Below are 25507 nucleotides of genomic sequence, written 5' to 3'. Positions count from 1 at the left end.
TGTCTTGGTGATATCTTCAGGTGATTGTTGGCCCCATTCACCAGATAAACAGTGTTGCTGGACTTACAGCTGTGTCTCTTGTATAATTCTTGCATTTCGTAAGTAGATCTAACTTTAGTCATCGCCAGCCAGCACCTCCTGGCCTCTCCCACCCAGAGGTTCCTTGAAGACATCATCCATAGACATTGGGATAAATTTCAAGGTACATATTTGTTCCTATCAGGCTCTATTGTTTAACTTTCAACTGATGATAGGGGCAGACACAATAGTGGCATTTACAAGGTTTGTAGATTGGTGCATGGCAGTGCAGGAATAGAGGGATAGAAACATAGAAATTAGATGCAGGAGTAGGCCATTCGGCCCTTCGAGCCTGCACCGCCATTCAATATGATCATGGCTGATCATCCAACTCAGTATCCTGTACCTGCCTTCTCTCCATACCCCCTGATCCCTTTAGCCACAAGGGCCACATCTAACTCCGTCTTAAATATAGCCAATGAACTGGCCTCAACTACCTTCTGTGGCAGAGAATTCCAGAGATTCACCACTCTGTGTGAAAAATGTTTTTCTCATCTCGGTCCTAAAAGATTTCCCCCTTATCCTTAAACTGCGACCACTTGTTCTGGACTTCCCCAACATCGGGAACAATCTTCCTGCATCTAGCCTGTCCTAACCCCTTAAGAATTTTGTAAGTTTCTATAAGATCCCCCCTCTCAATCTTCTAAATATGGATCATGTATAGGCAGATGATATCAGTCTAACGTGACATACTCACCACATACATTGTGGGCTGAGAGGCCCGCTCCTATGCTGTACCAGTTCCTGTTCCTCTGCTGCCAGTTTTTTTTCTCAGGCAATTGGCCTGTGTTCAATCCTGAATGAACTGCCCTTTTTCCAATTAAACGAAATATTCAGAAAAACTTACTGACATCGGCCAAAGTAGTTCAAATGTGGGTTATGTGCTGAGTTGACCCAAGCAACATTTACAATCTCTCAATCCTTGGCTGCACAGCGGTAGTGTGGCTGCCGACAGCGCCAGAGACCTGGGTTCGATCCTGACCACGAGTTAGGACTGTACAAAGTTTGTATGTTCTCCCTGTGACTGTGAATTTTCTCCGGGTGCTCCAGTTTCCATCCATACACCAAAGATGTACATGTCTGTAGGTTAATTGGCTTTGGTAAAATTGTTAATTGTCCCTAGTTTGTAGGACAGTGCTAGTACGGGGTGATCACTGGTTAGTGCGGAGTTGGTGGGCCAAAGGGCCTGGTTCCGTGCTTTTTCTCAAAAGTCTAAAGTCTATTTAGAGCTGATCTATCATCCTCGTGTCCTATCCACTATAGCTAAATAATTTCACTCTCTCACCACATCCCCTGCAACAGCTAATCTGCTGCCTAAAATGTTTTTCATGGTACTTGTAGCGTCAGAATTTTCCCCCTTTGTGATCCCCCAAGCTCGTTCAAAACCCACATCAAACTGAGGTCTCAGTGACTTCCAATACCCTCATTGTTGTACAAATTCTGCCCAACAGTGCATATCAGGATACATTTCAATGGGGAAAATCTCTCTGTGCTTTTGCAGTCACAACATAAAGAAAATATTTCCTTTGCTGTCTAAATTTAACCTGTTTACGATAAAACAGCAAAATGAATGACCTTGCCTCCACGATACCCCAAAACGATTTAGTCATAGAGTCATACAGTATGGACACAGGCCCTTCGGCCCAACTTGCCCACACCAACCAAAGTCCCTTCTACATTAGTCCCACTTGTCTGCGATTGGCCCATATCCCTCTAAACATGTCCTAACCATGTACCTGCCTAAATGTTTCTTAAACGTGGAGATTTGACTCAGGGACTGTAAGGAAGAGATTTAGGGATTATCATATGGAAAATAGTTTTCCAAGGCTGTTTTCTCGTCAAGTGATTGGATGTCATGGATTGGGTTACCAATTCTCCTGGCTACAAGTGTGGAATGATAAATTCATATCCATGCCTGAATCTGCATCTGCGAGGGTGAATCAAACAGTAGCAGGATTAGTTGCCATTTAATGCTGCACATCACCTCCTTGTTTTGGGTCAGTGTTAATTGAAACTCATTTCCTCTCTGCAAACCCCTACCACGTCAACGAGCCTTCAGTTCTTGGCCTTGTCAGCATCAAGATGCTTATTGAGCAGAATATCAAGGGAAATGCTGATTGTTTATATAACGGAAACGTTTTTGCAAAACAGATTGGCTGGCTTTACCAGTGTCAAAATGGGTTGGTGCTGGACTTAAATGCTGTGACAGTTTAAGCTGTACAATTTTACGGGTGGAGGTCAGAGGAGAAATCTTAAGCCAATTCTCTTACTAAGACAACTGTAAAGTGAATGAAGACTCCAGAAGAGAAAATACACAAGTTTAAAGAATCCTGATTATTATTGCAGCTGAGAATAATTAAATTAGAATAAGAAACAAAGACCTCTCTAAAAGTGCAAGCAATTTAGATATGTTTGCTGTTCCTCTCCAGAATACAACATTCCCATGTTATCTGCAGTTGCCTATTTCAGTTACATAAACTACTTCTCCTTTGGCATAAATTTCAGCACAAAAAATAGTTGTTTTTTCTCTCCGTTGCTGGCTATAGATTAGCGAAGTAGATTTGCATTCCAAATTCTAACGACCTTGTGGGTGAGAACATTTCTTGTAAACTTCTATTATGTGCTATTAATCCTAAATCGGTGACAATCTGCAACAAATTCACATTAACCATGCTCTTAACCTTTCAAACCCATTCAAAATTTCAACCACAACCATCTCTGCTCCAGAGGTTAGAGTGTGGCATTTTTAACTTTATTTCCTTGTTTTGATATCACCCTAATTGTTTGTTACAAATGCTGCTGATATTATTTTCCTGAAAACTTGGCAAATACCTTAACCCATCTAATACCTTGAACAGGATTACTGTAATGTTTAATTTGCCCAATGTTCTATGTATTACTGCTTAACCAATGATTTTTTTCCCCCCATCTGTAACACTGTTTTTAAAGGTTTGTTCTTTATGAGTGCTGTATGGGGCTGGGGGAGGACGACCTTCATTTTAGGGTTTAATGGTTCTATTTAATACTTCCCCAAAAATATGTTGTATTCTCTCAATACTTTAACCTGCACTGCGGGGTGGAAGATTGCAACCTTCACGTGGTCCGCCCTGTTTCGACGAATGCAATCAACCTGGTGTGCACAATCAAGTAAGATCAAATAGAACAAGTTGTCCTACAACTTTAGGCTGTGCATGCCATATGCAAGAAGAAGAAGAAGTATCTGCACTGCTTGATGTGATCAGATGTGCTAAAAAATAATTTGAGAATTGGTTACAAATTTCTACTGTTTCTGTCCTTTACGGTGATACCATGGTTATAATGCTTTACAACAGATTCTTTTAAGAGAACAAAATCACATAAATGTCGTGGAATTTGAGGATTTACTAACAATTTGTCCTTATAAATATTAACCCACAAGTATTATCCTTTATAGTTTCTATTAATTTTCATGTTATTGATGTGACGTGAGTTTACCAGGTTGACAGCTGTGTGCCTGACATTTGAAATATTTTTGAATATAAGTTTAAAATATGCCGTCTTATTCAAGATATTTTCTAGTTCCATTGTATTTTGGAATATTATGGGTATTGTCCTTTGGTCACGTTACCTGATGACAAGAACTTTACCACATTGTAAAAAGTGTTTTATATCTTTATATTCCAAGCCACCCCCAGAATTCTGCAGTACTTCTTTCATTCACCCACCACTAGACATTAGACTTTAGAGATACAGCAAGGAATAGGATACATTTATCTCGGCAAGTGTATCCCTTCACACAATTGTCTTGTTGATGTTCTGAAAGTTGCTCTTAGGCTTATACCTGTAGCCACAGCATTAACAATATTGGCCGAGGTCATGAAGAATAAAGGGGACCCAGCATGGCGGGGGGGGGGGGGGGGGGGGAGAGACGGGGGACTTTGCAACTTTGTCTGCGTCTTGTGGCGACTCTTTGTGTACTGTGTATGCAAAAACAAATAATTTCACCGCACCTTCATGGTACAAATGACAATAAAGTATCTATCTATCTAAATCTGCTCTGCTATTCAATCGTGGCTGATCTATCTTTCCCTCTCAACCCCATTCTCATGCCTTCTCCCCATAACCCCTGACATCCATACTAACCAAGAATCTATCGATCTCTGCCTTTTAAATATCCATTGACTTGGCCTCCACCTTTGTGGGTATGGTCCTTCATTAGACACTTCCCATATTTGGTTTCACCTGAAATATTACCCTCACTCTTTTAAAAATATTTCCCATCTATTTTTAACCCAGGCCTTGGACAGAGACACTGAGACCTGTGCCATTCTCTGGTGGTTGTGAAAGCTCACATTGTTTTTGCTCTTTCACCCCATATTAAAAGATAACGATGACAAGGGGCGCGTTTGTTCTGCTGGCCAGACTGTGCTTGTTTTGCAGGCAGCTTCGCAAGGGAGCCTGCGGCTAAGTGAACGCAAACATGCGCAGTGTCCTGCAGGTGCCGCTTGCCATGGGTGAGATGATGATGATGATGATGAGGCTGCCTGCCTTGTACATGGTGCTGATGTTGCAGTGATTTCATCAGCCTTCCTTCGCCCGGAGCTGCAAGCCAAGCTGCTCACAGGCCGCTGCGGCAGCGAGTGTGAGCGGGAGGAGCGGCGGGGACAGCCCGGCGGCAGCTGCTTGTCCCCGGTCGCCATCGCCATCGCCATTGCATCTCTCTGTCTGTGCGTCTCTCCCCCCAGCACCTTGTGACTTCCCTTCTGTAGTGAGGACGCTACACCCGGAGTAAGCTCTTCGCTGCATCTCATTGTGTTCTTCCCATTTACACGCAATATTGTTTTTTTAATTTTTCTGTAGGGGAACTCGTGTTGCAATCTGTGTTCGGGATTATTTTTGTTGAATTGCCCGGGACGTCTGTGTATCGAGCAAAGTGTTGATTGCAACAAACCCTCGCCGCCTGCGGCAGGCGTCTCTGTCTCTCTCTCTGCGTCCTCCCCCCCTCCTCCCTTCCCTGTGTGTGCCGGAGCGATGGCAGCGACCTTGGACGGCGCAAGGAGCCACTACCTGGAGCCTGTGAGTTTGTCCGGGGTTTAAGTGGAGCCGGCGGGTGTGAGCGGCCCCAGGTCCCCCCCACCCCAACCCCCGCTGCCACGCCAGCCGCCCCGGGCTACACACAGTGCCAGCCGCCCCTTTTTTTGTCTCAACCTCGTCCCTTCTTCACCCATCCACCTACCTGCATGGTTGTGACAGCTCGCCATTGCCTGAATGCCTTTCTCCAGGTTTAAAGATGGAGTAACACCACTGGTGTGATACAGAGAGGGAGAGAGAGAGGAGGGAGGGCAGCGGCACATCGCACCAACAAACAACATCCATCTCAGCCGATCCTGTTCTGAGCTCGACCAAAGCGCTGGAACAATCAAGGATATTCATCAGGCGATGTGAGGAGGCATTCAGAGGGAGGAACGGACTGAATCTTGGACTGAAACGTCCTTTTGTGTTTGCAAGTACTGTTTTTTTTTTAGCATTACTCACGATGAACCGTTTGTAAAGAAGAGAAATTGGCCCGAATCTTGCGACCACTGCAGCCTCACCACAAGGCCAGAAGACCTCTGATTTTTGTTGTTGTTTGACAGTTGTGTAGTTGATGTGTGGTCAACTTCAGTGACTTGTGGGTTCCCTGTGGTTAGAGTCTACGTACAGGCTTGCATCTTCTTGACTTGAATTATTTATCCAATTTGACCAGTGGAAAGAAATCCTCAGATCAGTGAAGATGGAGGCTATTTGGGTGTATCAGTTCAGACTGATAGTCATTGGGGACTCAACGGTGGGGAAGTCGTGCCTGATCCGCCGCTTCACAGAGGGGCGCTTTGCCCAAGTCTCCGACCCCACAGTCGGGGTAGATTTCTTCTCGAGATTGGTGGAGATCGAGCCAGGGAAGCGGATTAAGCTCCAGATTTGGGACACGGCTGGTCAGGAGAGATTCAGGTAAGTCTGAGCATCAGCAGTAAACCTTGACAATGTCCACACTACCTTCACTACCTTTGGCCGTAATACTGTGTTGAGTGAATCAAAATGGTTGGCAAAGACGTCATTGTTGTGCCTTGCTTCATTGTTTTATGCTGAAGGACTGCTGTCAGTAAACACTTGGTGCAGAAGTCTCTTTGGTGTGATATCATGGTTTCCATTCCCATGATGCTATGAATGGAGAAAGCTCTCTGCAGATCAAAGTTTCCATTCACAGCTCACTGAAGTCACACTTCAGCGGGCTTCAAACTTTTTTCTCTTGACGGATCCCAGCAGATATTGACACATCAGCACATCTCTGCAAATAGCAACACCCCTTGTACAAATGTGGAGACGTTCCTAGAATCTCCTGCACCTTCTACAAATGTTACCTCATTGCCAACATTTGCAGCCTTCCGTCTACGCTATCAAAAAGCAATTGTTGTTAACATAGCAGAAGACAATATTAGCATGTAGTGACAGAAATAATTTAACCCAAACAAAAGTGTTAAGGAAAGAATATAAAAATTCTTGCTTTCATGCTCTTGTGATATATCTTTACCAGATAAGATGAACCTGTGAACTTGCAGAGATCATAAGATTCAAGGATTCAATTTTTTTTAAACTATGTGAACTGTGTTAGATATTCTAAGTTATATTTTTCAGTGGGTGTTAAGTAGGATCTACACTCCACCATTTCTATTGCTGGAGCCCACATAAGGGAGAACTCCACACAAAATGTCTGCTGTTGGCTGTCTCTGAATATAAAAGCAGGTGACTGAGGCTTTATAATAAATGTACACAGAAAGCTGTTTTAATGAGTGCCTTTTTAAAGGATTACGAACAATGCTGATGGGTTGTGGCTAAGCAGATAATTAAGCAGCGTGTGGAATACAATGGCAGGTGAATGACCTGGTAACCCGAAACTCACAGAATCACCCTCGACTTCACCGTCAGAGGATTTGAGCACAGGAGCACGGATGAAGTTCAACATTTTAAGGCAGAGATAGATTCTTGATTAGTACAGGTGTCAGAGGTTATGGAGAGAAGGCAGGAGAATGGGGTTAGGAGGGAGAGTTAGATCTGCCATCATTGAATGGCAGAGTAGACTTGATGGGCCGAATGGCCTAATTCTACTCCTATTCCTTATGACCTTATGACACTTGTACCGGACCTTAGTGAGACTGCACCTGGAGTATTCTGAACAATTTTGGTCTTTGTACCCAAGAACCTTTTACAGAGTGAATGGGAAGGATCTGGGGAGTGTTGTAGAGCAGAGGGAACTAAGAGTGCAGGTACATCGATCGTTGAAAGTGGCATCACAGGTAGATAGGGTGCCAAAAAGACTTTTGGCACATTGGCCTTCATAAGTCATAGTATTGAGTAGAGGTTGGGAGTCAAGTTGCAGTTATATAAGATGTTGGTGCGGCTGCATTTAGAATATTGTGTTTAGATCAGAGAACCATGTTATAGGAAAGATGTTGTCAAGCTGGAAAGGGTTGGTAGGTATGGACAGGTTGGGCCGAAGGACTTGTTTCCACACTGTATATGACACTAAAGGAAGGTTTGACACAGTTATTCTTTGGATGGTCTACCTGTCAGATGAGGAGAGTTTGGGTCAACCAGCCTGTATGCACCAGAGTTTTGAGGAATGAGGGGAGTTCCAGATGAAATGCATGGCATTTTGACAGGGCTGGATGCAAGATAATCTCCTTGCATCCAACCTGATTCTCCTTGCATCAGGCTGGATGCTAAAATAATATTTTCCCGAGCTCTGGAGACAACAAACACGGAATCACAGTTCTGGTCTCATGGGATAAGACATTTTGAACAAGGTTGAGAAAAATTTTCAGAGAGGTGAGCCTATGGAATTCTCTACCACAGAGTTCAAAATACAGGAAAAGTATAAGAAGAAGATGAATTAATAGATAGATTTCTCAACTGAAAAGACATCATGGGGTATGAGATTGAGAAAGGAATATATAGAATGGCAGAGTAGACTCGAAGATCCGCATAAACTTGTTCCAGTATTTTCTATGTTTCTAAAATGATGGATTAAATTCTACATAAAGACCTGGTATCATCAAATAGAATATGATGAGATAAGGACACCATAGCATATTGACTGCATGCAGCAAAATGTCCCAGAGTGATCAGGTAACATGCCAAACTGAACCACATGAGGAGATTTGTGGATTGTAATGCAAGTCTTGGTTAGTAAAGGTGATCTGAAGGAGCACCCTAAAGGAGAAGAGAGTCGTGAATCGGAGGGACTTGTGAGTAGAATTCTACAGCCTGGACGTGGTTGTTGATGAAGGGGGAAAGGAAATTCTTTATGCACAAGAGGCCTGAATTGGAAGAGTGCAGTAAACTCAGAGAATTGCAAGTTGCAGAGATGTTGGCCTGCTATTTGCTGGCATTAAAGCCTGTCACTTGGACCAGCCTTATCGACCCCACTTAACTTTGGATTGAGGCCAGCGATCCTCCCTTTGGTGCCATGGTCTTCTTGGCAAAATGCATGGGAGACTTGTTCCAGCCTTGTATGTGTTGGAGATGCCCGTGTTAAAGTCACAACCTCCAAAAACCCATTTCTCAATCTGAAAGACAAAGCTGACATCTGAATTTCTTACTAAAGAATGCAGGAACAAAAATCTCCTCTTAGAGTTCTACACGATTTATGACCATTTTGCGATCTACAGCATAAATCTTAATGCAGGCAATGTTACTCTGGTATTAAATTGAATACAATTTTTTTTTCATATCCTGATGTCTCATGGAGGTTTGAATAAATATGTTTCTCAAGCTGTTGGCTGTCATGGTAATAATTGCTGGGCATGTTGTCAGATGATCCCAATCACCGTGTGGAGGGATTTAATGTAAGGAATTCTTGCCATCGAGGGAGTACAGAGAAGGTTCACCAGACTGATTCCTGGGATGTCAGGACTTTCATATGAAGAAAGACTGGATAGACTCGGCTTGTACTCACTAGAATTTAGAAGATTGAGGGGGGGATCTTATAGAAACGTACAAAATTCTTAAGGGGTTGGACAGGCTAGATGCAGGAAGATTGTTCCCGATGTTGGGGATGTCCAGAACAAGGGGTCACAGTTTAAGGATAAGGGGGAAATCTTTTAGGACCGAGATGAGAAAAACATTTTTCACACAGAGAGTGGTGAATCTCTGGAATTCTCTGCCACAGAAGGTAGTTGAGGCCAGTTCATTGGCTATATTTAAGAGGGAGTTAGATGTGGCCCTTGTGGCTAAAGGGATCACGGGGTATGGAGAGAAGGCAGGTTCAGGATACTGAGTTGGATGATCAACCATGATCATATTGAATGGCGCTGCAGGCTCGAAGGTCCGAATGGCCTACTCCTGCACCTATTTTCTATGTTTCTATGAAATCTAACTTGTTGATGTACTAGGAACTGGGATTGATGGTGAGTAGACCTTGCTACAATTTACTATACAGACAGCAAGGATTTGGGTAAACTAAAGGATGTGAAAGGTGAGAGAGGAGAGGTTAAGTGGGAGAGTGTTTGAATAATCAAACAGAGAGCAAGGGCATGATAGAGGTCAGCAACAAAGGGTCTGCAGCATTAGTGAAGACAATTATATCATAAGATCATAAGTGATAGGAGCAGAATTAGGCCATTTGGCCCATCAAGTCTGCTCTGCCATTCAATCATGACTGATCTATCTCCCTCCTAACCCCATTCTCCTGCCTTCTCCCCATAACCTCTGACCCATGTACTAATCAAGAATCTATCTATCTCTGCCTTAAATATACCCACTTATTTTGCCTCCACAGCCTTCTGTGCCAAAGAATTCCACAGATTCACCACCCTCTGACTAATTAATTCCTCATCTCCTTCCTACTAAAACTTCCTTTAATTCTGAAGCTATGACCTCTAGTCCAAGACTCTCCCACTAGTGGAACTATCCTCTCCACATCCACTATCCAAGCCTTTCACTATTCTGTACATTTCAATGAGGTCCTCCCTCATGCGACAGGTGCAAGGGAAGTTCTGGTGATGGAAGGGTTACGGGGAAGGGAGCTGGGTTCAGAATCAGGTAGGAGGCCATGTTTGCAAACATTCTGGTCCAGTTTGTTGACTTCGCTGGAGATGAGAAAGGACCAAATGGATGGAGAATAGACCTTATGTCGCGTGTGAAAGACGATGGCCGTGGTCTTCTGAAAATTTAACAGGAAGAAATATTTGCTCTTTCAAAACGAGATATTGGACAGGATATGGGGCGAGTTGGAAGCCTAGGTGAGGATTTAGGTTTCTTATCGTCATGTGTACTGAGATGCAGTGAAAAACGGTGTGTTTGCATGCTGTCCAAACAGATCAGATATGCCATACATGATCACAATCGTCAAACTCGAGTACCGTCTGGATTTAAAAGAGTAGAGCGACTGTTTCTGATGATAGTAGATACTTCTGTGGGAAGATCATGCAAAGAGTCGCCATGCTCCAGTGATGTCTTGCTGAGGAGGTAAGAGACATGATGGGAAAAAAGTCAGATCAGCATCTCTGGAGAACCAGTTGTGTTTTTCTAGATGTTGCCGCCAGAGGATACTTGCTGATGAAATACAGGAAAGATATCTTTGGGGTAATCGAGTTTCAATTAGATCAAGGGTGATCTGCACTTAGCCTTTGGTACCCTGACCGTTTGTATTCCTTTTGATTCTTGCTATCCTTTATGTGCCTACGTGCCACCTGCTTTTCCTCCCCTATAGTGCAGCTGTAATTAGTCTTCGTTGTTCTTGATTCTCCCAGCTGTGGAAATAAAACCTCGGCACCCACTGTTTAAAATCGGATCTCTTTCCATCTTCTTTCATGGAAATAACACAAAGATTTACCCACAGGGCATCAATAATACAGTCAGCATCCCACACCGGCTGGAGCAGGTTAGGGAGGGAATGGCCACTGTATACAGCAGCGAATCTTACGGGAACAAAAGTGGAGAGAGTGCGTATAAATATGGGGTTTACAAGCCATGTTTATCCAATCCAACGCTGATAAATTCCCCCTATAATTGTCAAAATGAGATATGCCTCATGTTTGTATAGGAAAGCTTGTACTAGGTCAGAGCACAGGACCTTGGACAAATCTCAGCGATTTTATATGCATGACGCACCAGTCCATTGAGGCAGTTAGGCATGAAAAATGACGTCAAACAGCATACAGTTTTGTTTGCAATCACTTCCACGCAATTTGACTGCAGATGCAAACAGCATACAAATGCTGCATGTACAAGGTCTTAACTAGAGGATTCAGCCTTCGGTGTTAGGTTACAATCAGAGAGTGTGGGGGGAGTATTTATGTTCACGTAGGTGCTTTTTTTTTCTACAAGAACATTTTAAGGGAGAAAAGGTTGAGGTTAAGCAATCCTGGTCTCACTCCTCACCTCTCTCTCCCCCCCCCCCCCCACCAATGTAACCCAACAATCTTTAGACTTTAGAGATACAGTGCAGTAACAGGCACTTCGGCCCACCGAGTCAGAGCTGACCAACGATTACACCGAAGACTAGCACTATCCTACACACTAGGGACAACTTACAACTTTTTTGTACCAAAATTAATGAATCTACATGTACATCTTTGGCGTGTGGGAGGAAACCAGAGCACCCGGAAATAACCCATGCGGTCACGGGGAGAATGTACAAACTCCGTACAGACAGTACCCGTAGCCAGGATTGAACCCGGGTCTCTGGTGCTGTGAGGCAGCAACTCTACCGCTGCGCCACTGTGCCGCCCCGAACAAACCATCGCTCAATCATCTCCACTCTCCTTCTCAGAAGAAATATGGATGTATGCAACGCCTCGGGCCTTGTACACAATAATCTCCCAAAGTTACTCAATGAATCAAGTTTTTTTTTTAATTTGTTTGTTTTATTAGAAGTTAATACAATACAAAACAATACAGTGGCACCTAATTTTAGGTGCCAACTATGTCATACCGTAATCCATTCAATGTACAACCTCTAGTTTTATGTTATGAGAAGGAAGTAAGCAAGACAAGAAAAAGAAAACAATAGAAAGGGGAAAGAGTGGAAAAATAGATGGTAGAGAGTAGAAAAATGTGAAGTGTGTATATAAAAAATAAAAATAAAAAAATAAAATAAAAAAGAAAAGGTGGAAAGTAGAAATAGAAGAGAAGGCCCCTTAAAAGAGAATTTTTCAAATCTATATTCGGAGATGTAGATCTATCCACGTCATGAACTGAAATCAGCAATCCTTATGGTACCGCTGCATCACATGATTCCAAAAAGTCGATGAAAGGAGACCAACTCCTTAAGAATTGGTCATATTTATCTATTAGTCGGAGTCTCATTTCTTCAAGGCGTGCTATGTCCATCTCAATGAATCAAGTTGAGGGGATTTAATTGTCATATGGACCTGGACCAGAAACAATGTAGCTTTATAGGCTCATTAATGGATTAAATTAAAAATAAATATATAATAAACAGTAAATGATCAGTTGCATTAAGTAAATTAGATCATAACAGTGCAAGTCAAAGTACATAGTGTAAACTTGGTAATACTAAGTCTTTAGTAATTTGGTGCTGAGGTTGGGTTATTTGGATTGGACGATACAACATGGAAAAATATCCTTCAGCCTACCAAGACCACTGTGAAGCAGCAACTCTACAAGCTGCACCCACTGTGGTTGTGGCTAATGGCGGAAGAAACTACAGATGCTGGTTTATACCGAAGATAGATACTAAATGCTGGAGTAACTCAGCGGGACAGGCAGCATCTCTGGATGGAAGGAATGGGTGACGTTTCGGATTGAGACCCTTCTTCAGATTCAGTGCAAAGTGTTTCAAGAGACTGACGGCTGATGGAAAGAAGCTGTCCACTAACCCAGACATAATGGGTTTCAGGTTCCTGTACCTGCCTTCTGATAGTAGTAGCGTGATGAGAGCATGGCCAGGGTGGTTTGGGTCTTAGATGATATGGAGTACAGGAAGGAAACAGCAAATTTAGTAAAGAGGTGTCAGGAGAACAACCTCCCCCTCAGCATCAACAAGATGAAGGAGATAGTTAGACAAAAGTGCTGGGGAAACTCAGCGGGTGCAGCAGCATCTATGGAGCGAAGGAAATAGGCAACGTTTCGGGCCGAAACCCTTCTTCAGACTGATGGAGGGTGGGTGGGGAGAAGAAAGGAAAAAGGAAGAGGAGGAGCCCGAGGGTCTGAGGGAGAGCTGAGAAGGGGAGGAGACAGCAAGGGCTACTGGAAATTGGAGAATTCAATGGAGATAGTTATTGACTTCAGGAAGTCTGGTGGAGTACATGCCCCAAACGTGAATATACTACTCTTGATTCTCTCACCCCTGGTCATAAATAAAAGAGAGAAGCTGAAGCCCCAGAAAAGATCTCTGGGGATTTTGCCAGTCAGAGTGTGTACTTTTTAATCCTCTCTTTTATCTCCTATATCTAAATGAATTCCCATATTAAAATGTAAAGAGTTCTGCATGTTGTCATTTTTACTAATAATCTCTTGCATGATGCCTTTTGGAAGACCTTGTACGTAAAGCCCATAGACATGACACTATTAGTAACTGCCTAACAGAATTTAGCCAGATTAGTCCTACATGACTTATTCTATACAAAGTGGGACTTGCTCTCCTGATCAGCTCATGTTTGCTCACGTACTCAGTCAGGCCACCTCAAACAACACATTCTGGTAGCTTTACCACAGCAGACAGGCCAAAGCTTATCGGATTTTTCTCTCCCACCCGTCTCAAAAAATGTACTAACTTTCGAACATTTCTACATCAATGCTATAATCATAAAAAACTGAGTTGGAATGTTAGACCAGCATCTAAGTACTTTTCCTATCTATTTCTTCTAATCTCTGAGGTAGAACGTAAAAAGTCACTTGGAAAGGTACAAGGATGGGAAAGGTTTAGAGTGATGTGGTCCAAATGCAGGCAAAGGGGAATAGCTTAGATGGGACATCTTGGTCAGTCTGAATGAGTTGGGCCGAAGGGCCTGTTTTCCTCGCTGTATGATTCTATGACTCTACTGCGGATTTATCTGTCATAGAGTGATACAGTGTGGAAACAGGCCCTTCGGCACAACTTGCCCACACCGGCCAACAATGTCCCAGCTACACTAGTCCCATTTGCCTGTGCTTGGTCCATATCCCTCCAAACCTGTCCTATCCATATATCTGGCTAACTGTTTCTTAAACGATGGGATAGTCCCAGCCTCAACTACCACCTCTGGCAGCTTGTTCCATACACCCATACCCTTTGTGTGAAAATGTTACCCCTCAGATTCCTAGGTGAAGGGGAATCTTTTCCCCTTCACCTTGAACCTATGTCCTCTGGTCCTCGATTCCCCTTCTCTGGGCAAGACTCTGTGCATATACCTGATCTATTCCTCTCATGATTTTGTATACCTCTATAAGATCTCCCATCATCCTCCTGCGCTCCATGAATAGAGACCCAGCCTACTCAATCACTCTCTATAGCTCACACCCTCTCGTCCTGGCAACATCCTCATAAATCTTTTCTGAACCCTTTCAAACTTATCCTAGAAGAGTACAGCTCAGGAACAAGCCTTTTGGCCCACAACGTATGTGCCCAACATGATCATGAACAAATTTCCTCTGCCTGCATATGATCTATATCCTTCCATTCTCTGCATTTCCATGTGCCTACCTAGAAGCCTCTTACATGCCACTATTATATCTGCCTCCACCACTATTCCTGACAATGCATTCCAGGCACCATCGGTTCTGTTTATTTAAAAAAATTAACTTTGCCCCTCTCACCTTTAAGCCATGCTCTTTAATCTTTGGCATTTCCACCCTGGGAAAATGTCCACCCTGTCTGTGCCTCTCATAATGCTATGTATTTCATTCAGGTCTACCCTCAGCCTCCGATTCTCCAGTGAAAGCAATCCAACCTCTCCTTTTTGCTAATACCCTCTATTCCAGGCAACTTTCTGTTAAACCTATTCTGCACCCTCTCAAATCCTCCGCATCCTGCCTGTAATGAGGCGACCAGAACTGCACAAGTACTCCAAATGTGGCCAAAATAAATTCTTACAAAGCTGCAACATGAATTTCTGAGTTTCATTATTTTCTCCTTCCATCTCTGGTATCTTTTCTTCCTCAGTATCTGCAGGCGCTGCAGACTGCCTGAAGTTCTTTGTTTAAGAAGGAACTGCAGATGCTGGAAAATCAAAGGTAGACAAAAGTGCTGGAGAAACTCAACGGGTGAGGCAGCATCTATGGAGCGAAGGAAATGGGCAACGTTTCGGGCCTTAATGAAATATTAATGATTAGGACGAGGGAATTGAATGCAACATCTACAGGTTTGCGGATGACACGAAGCTGGGGGCAGTGTTAGCTGCGAGGAGGATGCTAGGAGGCTTCAAGGTGACTTGTATAGGCTGGGTGAGTGGGAAAATGCATGGCAGATGCAGTATAATGTGGATAAATGTGAGGTTATCCACTTTGGTGACAAAAACAGGAAAGTAGACTATTATCTGAATGGTGGCCGATTAGGAAAAGGGGAGATGCAACGAGACCTGGGTGTCATGGTACACCAGTCATTGAGAGTAGGCATGCAGGTGCAGCAGGCAGTGAAGAAAGCGAATGGTATGTTAGCATTCATAGCAAAAGGATTTGAGTATAGGAGCAGGGAGGCTAGATGCAGGAAGATTGTTCCCAATGTTGGGGAAGTCCAGAACAAAGGGTCACAGTTTAAGGATAAGGGGGAAATCTTTTAGGACCGAGATGAGAAAAACATTTTTCACACAGAGAGTGGTGAATCTCTGGAATTCTCTGCCACAGAAGGTAGTTGAGGCCAGTTCATTGGCTATATTTACGAGGGAGTTAGATGTGGCCCTTGTGGCTAAAGGGATCAGGGGGTATGGAGAGAAGGCAGGTACGGGATACTGAGTTGGATGATCAGCCATGATCATATTGAATGGCGGTGCAGGCTCGAAGGGCCGAATAGCCTACTCCTGCACCTATTTTCTATGTTTCTATGAAACCCTTCTTCAGACTGATGTTGTCTGCCTGATGTTTGTTGTGATTTAGTAGATCCTTTATCATGAAATGTTAGAGCTGTGTGCCTGGAAATTTTTTTTGAGGTGTTGCCGATGTCATGAACATGGTGGCCTTTTGGTAAGTGATAAAATGGCAAAACGAGAGTAATACTTCTATATTAAGCTTACATCATAGTTCTGTTTGCATAATAATACAACGTTATAAAGTGAATGCGTGTTAACAATATTTTGAAATCTGTAAGTGTTCCATTTGATTGCCACTTGTTTGCTACTTTATAAAATCAAAGCACAGCAGGGCTTTGTCACTTCCCAGAAAGATGAAAGTTGTGTTCAGATCTCCAAGAGTAGGGTTTCCAGAGTTGTCTCAAAATGGTTACTCGTCAGACTTCGCGTACTTATTATCAAAGTTTGAAATGTTTTTCAACAGCGTTTTATTTGAGGATTCTAATTTTTACTACATTTAAGATTAGTTTTAACATATCTAAAAAATGTCCTTGTATTTTCTTCAACCAAGAATAAAAACTGATCAGCAAGTACCAGGATGCACGTTAACATCTTGGTTTATCGGCACCACCCCGTAAATCATAAATAGCTGGATAGATACAAGATGCTGTAGTTACTCAGCGGGCCCGGCAGCATTGCTGGAAAAAAGGAATAGGTGACATTTCAGGTTGAGACCCTTCTTCAGACTGACATGGGCCTTGGCCTGAAACTTCAGCTATTCCGTTTCTCCAGAAATGCTGCCTGGCCCGTTGAGATACTCCAGGACTCTGCCAGTTGTAACATGGGCAACTGCTGCCACCTTACAACACAAAGCCAACTCTCTCCATGGCCTACATGATCAGTAAATGTTCATCAAATGTTGCATCAGTTGCAGAAAGCCTGGCCACAGCTGACTCTTTCATTGATTTATGGTGTGTGGGTCTCACTGGCAAGGTTAGTACGGATTGTGCATCCTTAATTGCCATTCAGATGTCTGTCACAAGCTGCCTTCTGGAACCACCACAGAATTATGATGAAGTACTTCGACAGTACTGTTAGCAGAGAATTCTAGTACTCGTACTGTTAACAGCAATTCAGGAATAGTGATATTGACATGAAGGTATCTTGGAAATAGCAGGGACTTACCATGGTTTTGCTAAAGGAAGATCATGTGTGATAATATGATTGAATTACTTGAGGAGATCACTCTGATCATGTGTTCTAATAATTAGCCACTGATTTTCTCACTGGGGACTAAATAAGGAAGTAGAGTTCACAAGAAAGAAAATTACATATGATCTTTTTAAACAGAGGTAGACACAAAATGTTGGAGTAACTCAGCGGGTGAGGCAGCATCTAAGGAGAGAAGGAATTGGCTCTGGAACTGGAATCCACGAGGAGCAGGCAAGTCCCGAGAAAACAAAGGTGGCTGTGGTAACGGGTCTGGGTTACGACGTGGTTATACAGAGAGCAGGAGGAATCACAGAGGGGAAGCAGTGAGAGAGGATGTTGCTAATCTCTCGTCGGAGAGAGGAGGAGAACTTCCTCAAAGTAGACATATCTTGATGATTTGCAGTGGAGTGGACAAAATGTTTAAGAAACATTGCTTTTTCTCATTTTTAATTTTTGTTTGAAAAAAAAACCCACTGATTTTACTTTTCTCTTGACTTTTGTCACCAAAAGCAAAATCAACAAGGTTTACAAAATGTAAGATAAAATTGAATTTTTAAATAAATGTCATGAATTTTGAGATTATTAAGCTGTTTTCAAACTTTTTCTCTCCAACCTTTTAGGTCTATTACTCGTGCATACTACAGGAATTCAGTGGGAGGACTTCTGTTATTTGATATTACCAACCGTAGATCCTTCCAAAACGTCCACGAGTGGTTGGAAGAGGCCAAAGTTCACGTCCAGCCATTCCAGATCGTCTTTGTGCTAGTCGGCCATAAATGTGACCTAGCATCTCAGCGGCAAGTCTCCAAGGAAGAGGCAGAAAAGCTCGCTGCCGCTTACCGGATGAAATACATTGAGACATCCGCAAGAGATTCCATCAACGTTGAACAGGCCTTCACTGACCTGACGAGGGATATTTATGAACTTGTGAGGAGGGGCGACATTGTGATGCAAGAGGGTTGGGAAGGAGTGAAGAGTGGTTTTGTTCCAAATGTGGTCCACTCATCAGAGGAAGCTGTCAAATCAGGCAGGAGATGCCTCTGCTAATTAAAGAGTGGAAGCGTTTAAATTGGATAAGTTCCTTCGCACGTAGAGACTGTACCAAATAAATACTGTTGGCCTTTTTAAGTTTGTATTGCAAAAAATTCACTATTTCCACACGGTGGCCATCTTGATCTATAAATTATGGGGCAGCCCTGAGCAGTCAGTTACCCTATTCTGCAAATGATGATGAAGAATTTCCAAGAGGGATGATTATCCCTCTGCCCACAAACTGACAACCTAACCCTGCCCCTTTGTACCACTGGGATGGGGTTCCCCATTTTAAGTTTGAAAATTGCAATAAAGTGCCTGCGTATGGATCAGACCAATATCTACACCTTACTCTAAAAGAGGAAAGGAAGGCAGTTGAAGAACCTGCATCACTACATTGATTTGATCAACCTGTGCATATTCCTGGTGCAGGTGAAGATCTTCTATGTAACCTACCTGTTCCCAATCAGTCACCCATGACTTAATTAGAGAAGATCCCAGTAGTAAAGTCACAACATTTAGGAATTTATTTTGCCCAAGACCTATTTAAAATTGAGATTATGTCATGTGTAGAAAAATGTTGTTCTTAGATTGCAGCTTCATGAACTTGTTCTTTGGGTCTGGACATCACCATTGACCCCAATTCTACCACGGGCTCCTCCAACAAGATTCATTGGGCAGTAAATGATGAACGGGGACCCCTGCCATTTTCTCCTGAATAGGCAGGAGACACTAAAACCTCAAATGCTCTTTAATTATCTCAAATGCCATTGATCTTACACAGAATGGTAATCCTCCATGGTCAATATGGCTCATGAAGCATTACTTATAATTTCATCAAATAGTTCTCTATAATAGTGGTAGAGAGAACATCAAAGGGGAAAAAAAATTAAATCAATAACATCTAATGTGAGTGAATAGTGAACATTTTGGATCTGCAAAATTAACAAGGCCTTTCCTAGCCTATGTGTAGTGAGTGTACAAACAGATAAAGAGGTATTTGTAAATCAGTAAGTTGACTATATGCTGTATATGATAGATCAGTGCTATTGAATGATTCATTACCTTGCTGAATAAATGGTTAACCCATCTGGTCATTACTCTGGTGAATAAACCAGACCTACGTTGAAATAACCAAAAAGTGAGCTTAATGAATAAAGGAACTCAATAGTTAGTTAGTGACATATCCTGCTGTGCATTAAGAAGCAACACACAAGTACAACTAAAAAAAAGAACCTTCATCCGAGTGAATTGATCTTGGATCATTACAGTTGCATTGTAGGATGATCCCAGGCTAAGAAATAGGGTGAACTAGAAAGTACATTTAGATGTTAGGAAAGTAGCTAGGAGCTTTATACAGTGGTGCTGCAAAAACCTTTAGGTTTGTCAATAAACAGGAATTCTACCCAATGGGTAATTGCTGAACAAGGCAAGTATGCATAATTCTGGATGAGAAAAATATAATGCAGTTCTACCCAAACTGCACGACTCAGATGTCGATTCTTCATCCATTGGGCAAACAAGGGCTTTAATGCAATTTCACAGCAAGTGCTTGGACTGTAATGCTTCTAGGAATTGATATAAATATCACTGAGAAAATCACATTTCTCACGATTTTGGATTATTTTCAATCTATTGCCGGTTTTAATATAATTTATTGCCACAGACGTTTCTGAATTTACTGAATCAGAGATCCGAACAATATATGTTTCCTGTTTTTTGCATGTTTCATTTTCAGGAACTGCAGATTTTGTTTTATACCGGAGATAGACACAGTGCTGTAGCAACTCAGCGGATCAGGCAGTTTCTCTGGAGAAAAGGAACCAGTTTCATTTTGGGTCAGAACACTTCTGCAGACTCATGCCTGGGTCTGAAGAAGGGTTCCAACCCGGAACATCGCCTGTTCCTTTTCCTCAGAGATGCTGCCTGACCCACTGAATTGCTCCAGCACTTTTGATTTTCTGTTGCTTATTTTACACACGTGCCAGAAATCAAAATCAGCCCTAGTTTTACTGCACCAAATGCATTAGATGGATCAGTAACACAAAATATACACAAAGAAAGGTCTCCCTTATCTATTCAAAGAACAAATTGATTTCACAAAGCACCATGTCCGATATCAGAACATACCAAAACACTATTTTGGAGTCTGTGAGCCGAAGCTCAGTCTGAAGAAGGGACTTGACCTGAAACGTCACCCATTCCTTCTCTCCAGAGATGCTGCCTGACCCTGCTGAGTTACTCCAGCATTTTGTGTCTATTTACGGTGTAAACCAGCATCTGCAGTTTCTTCCTACACCTACCAAAACACTTAACAATCAATCTGTTATTTAGAAGCATAGCCTCTGACATGCAGGGAAATAAAATTGCCAATTACAAGCTTCAATACTTAGTGAAAGGCAGAAGGATGAAGCTAAAAGGTTGAATGCTCCATCTATATTAGTCCCACCTGCCCACGTTTGTCCATATCCCTATTAACCTTTCCTATCCAAATGTCATTTAAATATTGCTATAATACCAGTCTCAACTACATCCTCTGGCAGTTCATTCCATATACCCACCAATCTTTTGTCCTGAAGCTTCAAGGCCAGGGCTGGCTTGTGTCACATGGCATATGATAACTACTTGTGGATGGCGACAGGTTTATATTAATGTGCACATCACTAAGTGTAGATGGTAGTACAGTAAACTATGAGTGGGCTATGAGTGGAAGAGTGGGCTGAAAGATGGCAGATGAAGTTTAATGCTGATAAGTGTTTGGTGCTACATATTGGCAGGACAAATCAAAATAGGACGTACATGGTAAATGGTAGCGAAGTGAGGAATGCAGTTGAACAGAGGGATATAGGAATAACCGTGCATAATTCCCTGAAGGTGGAATCTCATGTAGATAGGGTGGTAAATAAAGCTTTTGGTGTGCTGGCCTTTATAAATCAGAGCATTGAGTATAGAAGTTGGGATGTAATGTTAAAATTGTACAAGGCATTGGTGAGGCCAATTCTGGAGTATGGTGTACAATTTTGGTCGCCAAATTATAGGAAAGATGTCAACAAAATAGAATGAGTACAGAGGAGATTTACTAGAATGTTGCCTGAGTTTCAGCAACTGAGTTACAGAGAAAGGTTGAACAAGTTAGGTCTTTATTCTTTGGAGCACAGAAGGTTAAGGGGGACTTGATAGAGGTCTTTAAAATGATGAGAGGGATAGACAGAGTTGACGTGGATAAGATTTTTCCATTGAGAGTAGGGAAGATTCAAACAAGAGGACATGATTTGAGAATTAAGGAACAGAAGTTTAGGGGTAACATGAGGGGGAACTTCTTTACTCAGAGAGTGGTAGCTGTGTGGAATGAGCTTCCAGTGGAAGTAGTGGAGGCAGGTTCGATTTTATCATTTAAAAATAAATTGGATAGGTATATAGATGGGAAAGGAATGGAGGGTTATGGTCTGAGTGCAGGTAGATGGGACTAGGGAGAATAAGTGTTCGGCACGGACTAGAAAGGCCGAGATGGCCTGTTTCCGTGCTGTAATTGTTATATAGAGTGGAGGCTTCAGACAAGTAAACAAAGAGATTGTCATAGAGTCATATAGTGACATAGTCATACATCGTGGAAACAGGCCCTTCGGCCCATCTTGACCACACCGACCAATACACTCATCTCACCTGCCTGCGTTTGGCTTATATCCTTCTAAACCTGACCTATCCATTGTGGATGAAGCTTATTTAAAACTGGAGTGGACAATAGGATTTTCCAAATCCATAATAACAGCTTGGACTTTTATCCAATTCAACTTTATTTGTTAAGCACTTTAAAACAACCAATGTTGACCAATGATGTTTTACAACATTAGTATGGATTTGGGAAGTCATGTTGCAGTTGTACAAGACATTGGTGAGACCACATTTAGAATATTATGTTCAGTTCTGAGCACCATGTTAGGGGAAAGATATTGTCAAGCTTGAAAGGGTTCAGAGAAGATTTACGAGGATGTTGCCAGGACTAGAGGGTGTGAGCTATAGGGAGAGGTTGAGTAGGCGGGGTCTCTATTCCATGGAGCGCAGGAGGATGAGGGGTGATCTTAAAGAGGTATAAAAGATCATGAGAGGAATAGATCGGGTGGATGCACAGAGTCTCTTGCCCAGAGTAGGGGAATCGAGGACCAAAGGACATGCAACGTGAAGGGGAAAAGATTTAATAGGAGTATGAGGGGTAATTTTTTCACACAAAGGGTGGTGGGCGTATGGAACAAGTTGCCTGATGAGGTAGTTGAGGCTGGGACTATCCCAACATTTAAGAAACAGTTAGACAGGTACATGTATAGGACAGGTTTGGAGGGATATGAACTAAGCGCAGGCAAATGGGCCTAGTATAGCTGTGACATGTTGGCTGGTGTGGGCAAATTGGGCCGAAGGGCCTGTTTCCACACTGTATGACTATGACCTAATTTTATGTTTTGTTTGTATCTGATTAGAATCTATGATCAATTAAAACACTGGGAATAATCTTGTCAAAAGGAAAATTTACAAAAGTGAGAGTATATTAATAATAGAATCAAAATTGTAATGTGCAATTATCCAACATTATTTAGAGAAAATATTTGCGATGAGAAAGCAATGTTGGTGTTTCTGTAATGCATTCATTGCTAAGCTCTCAGTATATTGTTGCTTGAAGAAATGCAACTTGACCTAGTGGCAGCACAGAGCAAGTAGATAACTAAATAAGGGAAACATTTATGAACACAGCAAAAACACAAGTCAATGAATAGATATGAAGATGACAAGGACACTGACTGGGAAGATCCATATACTGTATAGATTAAAAGGGAAACACAAGGAATTGCAGATGCTGATTTACCAAAAAACACAAAATGTTAGAGTAACTCAGCAGGTCAGGCAGCATCTGATAAACAGTCCTGACCTGAAAGGTTATCTTTCCATGTCCTCCAGAGGTGCTGCGTGATCATGGCTGATCATCCTAGAGTTACTCCAGCATTTTGTGGGTTTATGTAGGTTTAAAAGGGCTTGCCCATAATGAATGGAAAAAGAAATTGGCAAATAGGATTGCAAACCAGGATAAAGAAGGGTTAGATCAAGGGGAAAAATAGAGATTAGATCAAAGTTGTAACTAAATAGGTACAGTATATGATGTTAGGAAAAATAAATAATATAGAAATGCTGTGTTTATACAAAATATGTATGAGTGAAGGAACAAAAGAACAAAAGACAGCAGGTTTCACGTCTACACTGACATCAATAACCTCCAATACTACAGGTCCTCGAATGTCTAATATGCCACCCTCATGATATGATCTGGTTGAGCTAAATTACCTTCCAACTAAATACCATGAAGACCAAAGTAACAGTCTTTAGCAACCACTGGAAACTCCATCACTCCCTGGGTATTGTTTGAGGTTGGATCACATTGTGTTTAACCTTGAAATGACCCAAAATTAGCTTTTGGCACCAAATCCTCACCCAACACCACCTACTTTCATCAATGAAAGTTGTTGTCACAGCGTTATTAATTCAGATAATATAAAATACGGAACAAAGAATTGCTGAAGACGGCTCCCGACCCGAAACATCACCTATCCATTTTCTCCTGAAATGGCCTGCTGACCCGTTATGTTACTCCAGTATTTTGTGTATATCTTTGGTATAAACCAGCATCTGCAACTCCTTGTTAAGGCACCTACTTTCATCTTTGTCTCAACTAATTTCAAAACTCCTCAAACATGCATTTAATGGTCACAACCACTGCAAAGTGCTCCAGGTCAATCCTCCATAAGCTCCAACTCATCACAAAATTCTCCCTCTTGTAACTTAATTTGCACAAAATCCTGATGCCAACATTTCTGCGCTTTATAACCTTCATTGACTCTGACAAAATCTTGATCCTGCAATCACTTCATGGTATTGTCGCCTACTTCCCCTGCCCATGTTTGTAATGGGCTCCAACCCAACAAACCAAGATCTCAGTATTGTTCCAATTACAATTTATTGTTTAGAGTTTAGATGGAGTGTGGAAAAACTCTCCTGCCCACCGAGTCCACGCCGACAAAGACTGGATAGACTTGGTTTATACTCTCTAGAATTTAGGAGATTGAGAGGGGATCTTATAGAAACTTACAAAATTCTTAAGGGGTTGGACAGGCTAGATGCAGGAAGATTGCTCCCGATGTTGGGGAAGTCCAGGACAAGGGGTCACAGCTTAAGGATAAGGGGGAAATCCTTTAAAACCGAGATGAGAAGAATTTTTTTCACACAGAGAGTGGTGAATCTCTGGAACTCCCTGCCACAGAGGGTAGTCGAGGCCAGTTCATTGGCTATATTTAAGAGGGAGTTAGATGTGGCCCTTGTGGCTAAGGGGATCAGAGGGTATGGAGAGAAGGCAGGTACGGGATACTGAGTTGGATGATCAGCCATGATCATATTGAATGGCGGTGCAGGCTCGAAGGGCCGAAGGGCCTACTCCTGCACCTAATTTCTATGTTTCTAAACGATCATCCGTACGCTATTCCTATCCCATACTCTAGGGACAATTTACAAAAACCAATTAACCGATAAATCCACACGTCTTTGCAATGTGGGAGGAAACCGGAGCATGTGGAGAAAACACGCGGTCACAGGGAGGACATACTAACTCTGTACAGGCAGCACCTGTAGTCAGGATCAAAACCGTGTCTCTGGCACTGTAAGGCATCAACGCTACCGCTGTACTTTCCTACTTTTCATCTAACATTGGCTGTCTTGCTACAACAGTCCAGATCCCTAGCTGCACATTTTCCTTTAGAAACCTCTTTGCTGTTTTAAACTAGGCTCAGAAGTAAACTTCTACTATCTGTGATTAGTGGTATACAGAAGTGTGAAAATGATAAATAATGCCCTGTGACATTAATTATGACCAATGAAAGTTGCTGTTGCAGTGTTAGAAACCCAGATAAGATACAATATGGCACAAGGAATTGCTGAAGAATGGTCCCAACCCAAAACGTTGCCTATCCATTCCCTTCACAAATGCCTCTTGACCCGCAGAGTTACCACAGTACTTTGTGTTTTGTAAAATACGACTTTCTTTCAAGACTCTCATTGTTCAAGTTACAGACAAAAGGCTGCGTTTTAATCTCCTAAAAAAAGGGCGAAGTTACAGAACAGTTTCACTCTAATGAACCAACAAATCTAAAGTTTAAGATCTGTGAAACTTTCATCTCATCGCATGCCGT

The 25507-nt window shown here is 42.3% G+C and overlaps 1 protein-coding gene across 1 annotated transcript; it reads left to right on the top strand.

Moving 5' to 3' along the window:
* The first annotated feature begins 4253 nt into the window (after positions 1–4253).
* rab39b (RAB39B, member RAS oncogene family) lies at positions 4254–19384 on the top strand. The gene is made up of 2 exons (XM_033030681.1): positions 4254–6045; positions 17873–19384. Exons 1-2 carry the CDS (start codon positions 5831–5833, stop codon positions 18297–18299), a joined length of 642 nt encoding a protein of 213 aa, XP_032886572.1. The 5' UTR covers positions 4254–5830; the 3' UTR covers positions 18300–19384.
* Positions 19385–25507: the final 6123 nt, after the last annotated feature.

The sequence above is a fragment of the Amblyraja radiata genome, chromosome 12 (genome assembly GCF_010909765.2).
Source record: "Amblyraja radiata isolate CabotCenter1 chromosome 12, sAmbRad1.1.pri, whole genome shotgun sequence".
NCBI lineage: Eukaryota > Metazoa > Chordata > Chondrichthyes > Rajiformes > Rajidae > Amblyraja > Amblyraja radiata.
This window is presented reverse-complemented; position numbering and strand designations above follow the sequence as displayed.

Coding starts and splice junctions, on each gene's coding strand:
- rab39b (XM_033030681.1), top strand. CDS start 5,831: ATGGAGGCTATTTGGGTGTATCAGTTCAGACTGATAGTCATTGGGGAC. Junction 6,046..17,872: donor GCTGGTCAGGAGAGATTCAG/GTAAGTCTGAGC, acceptor CCAACCTTTTAG/GTCTATTACTCGTGCATACT.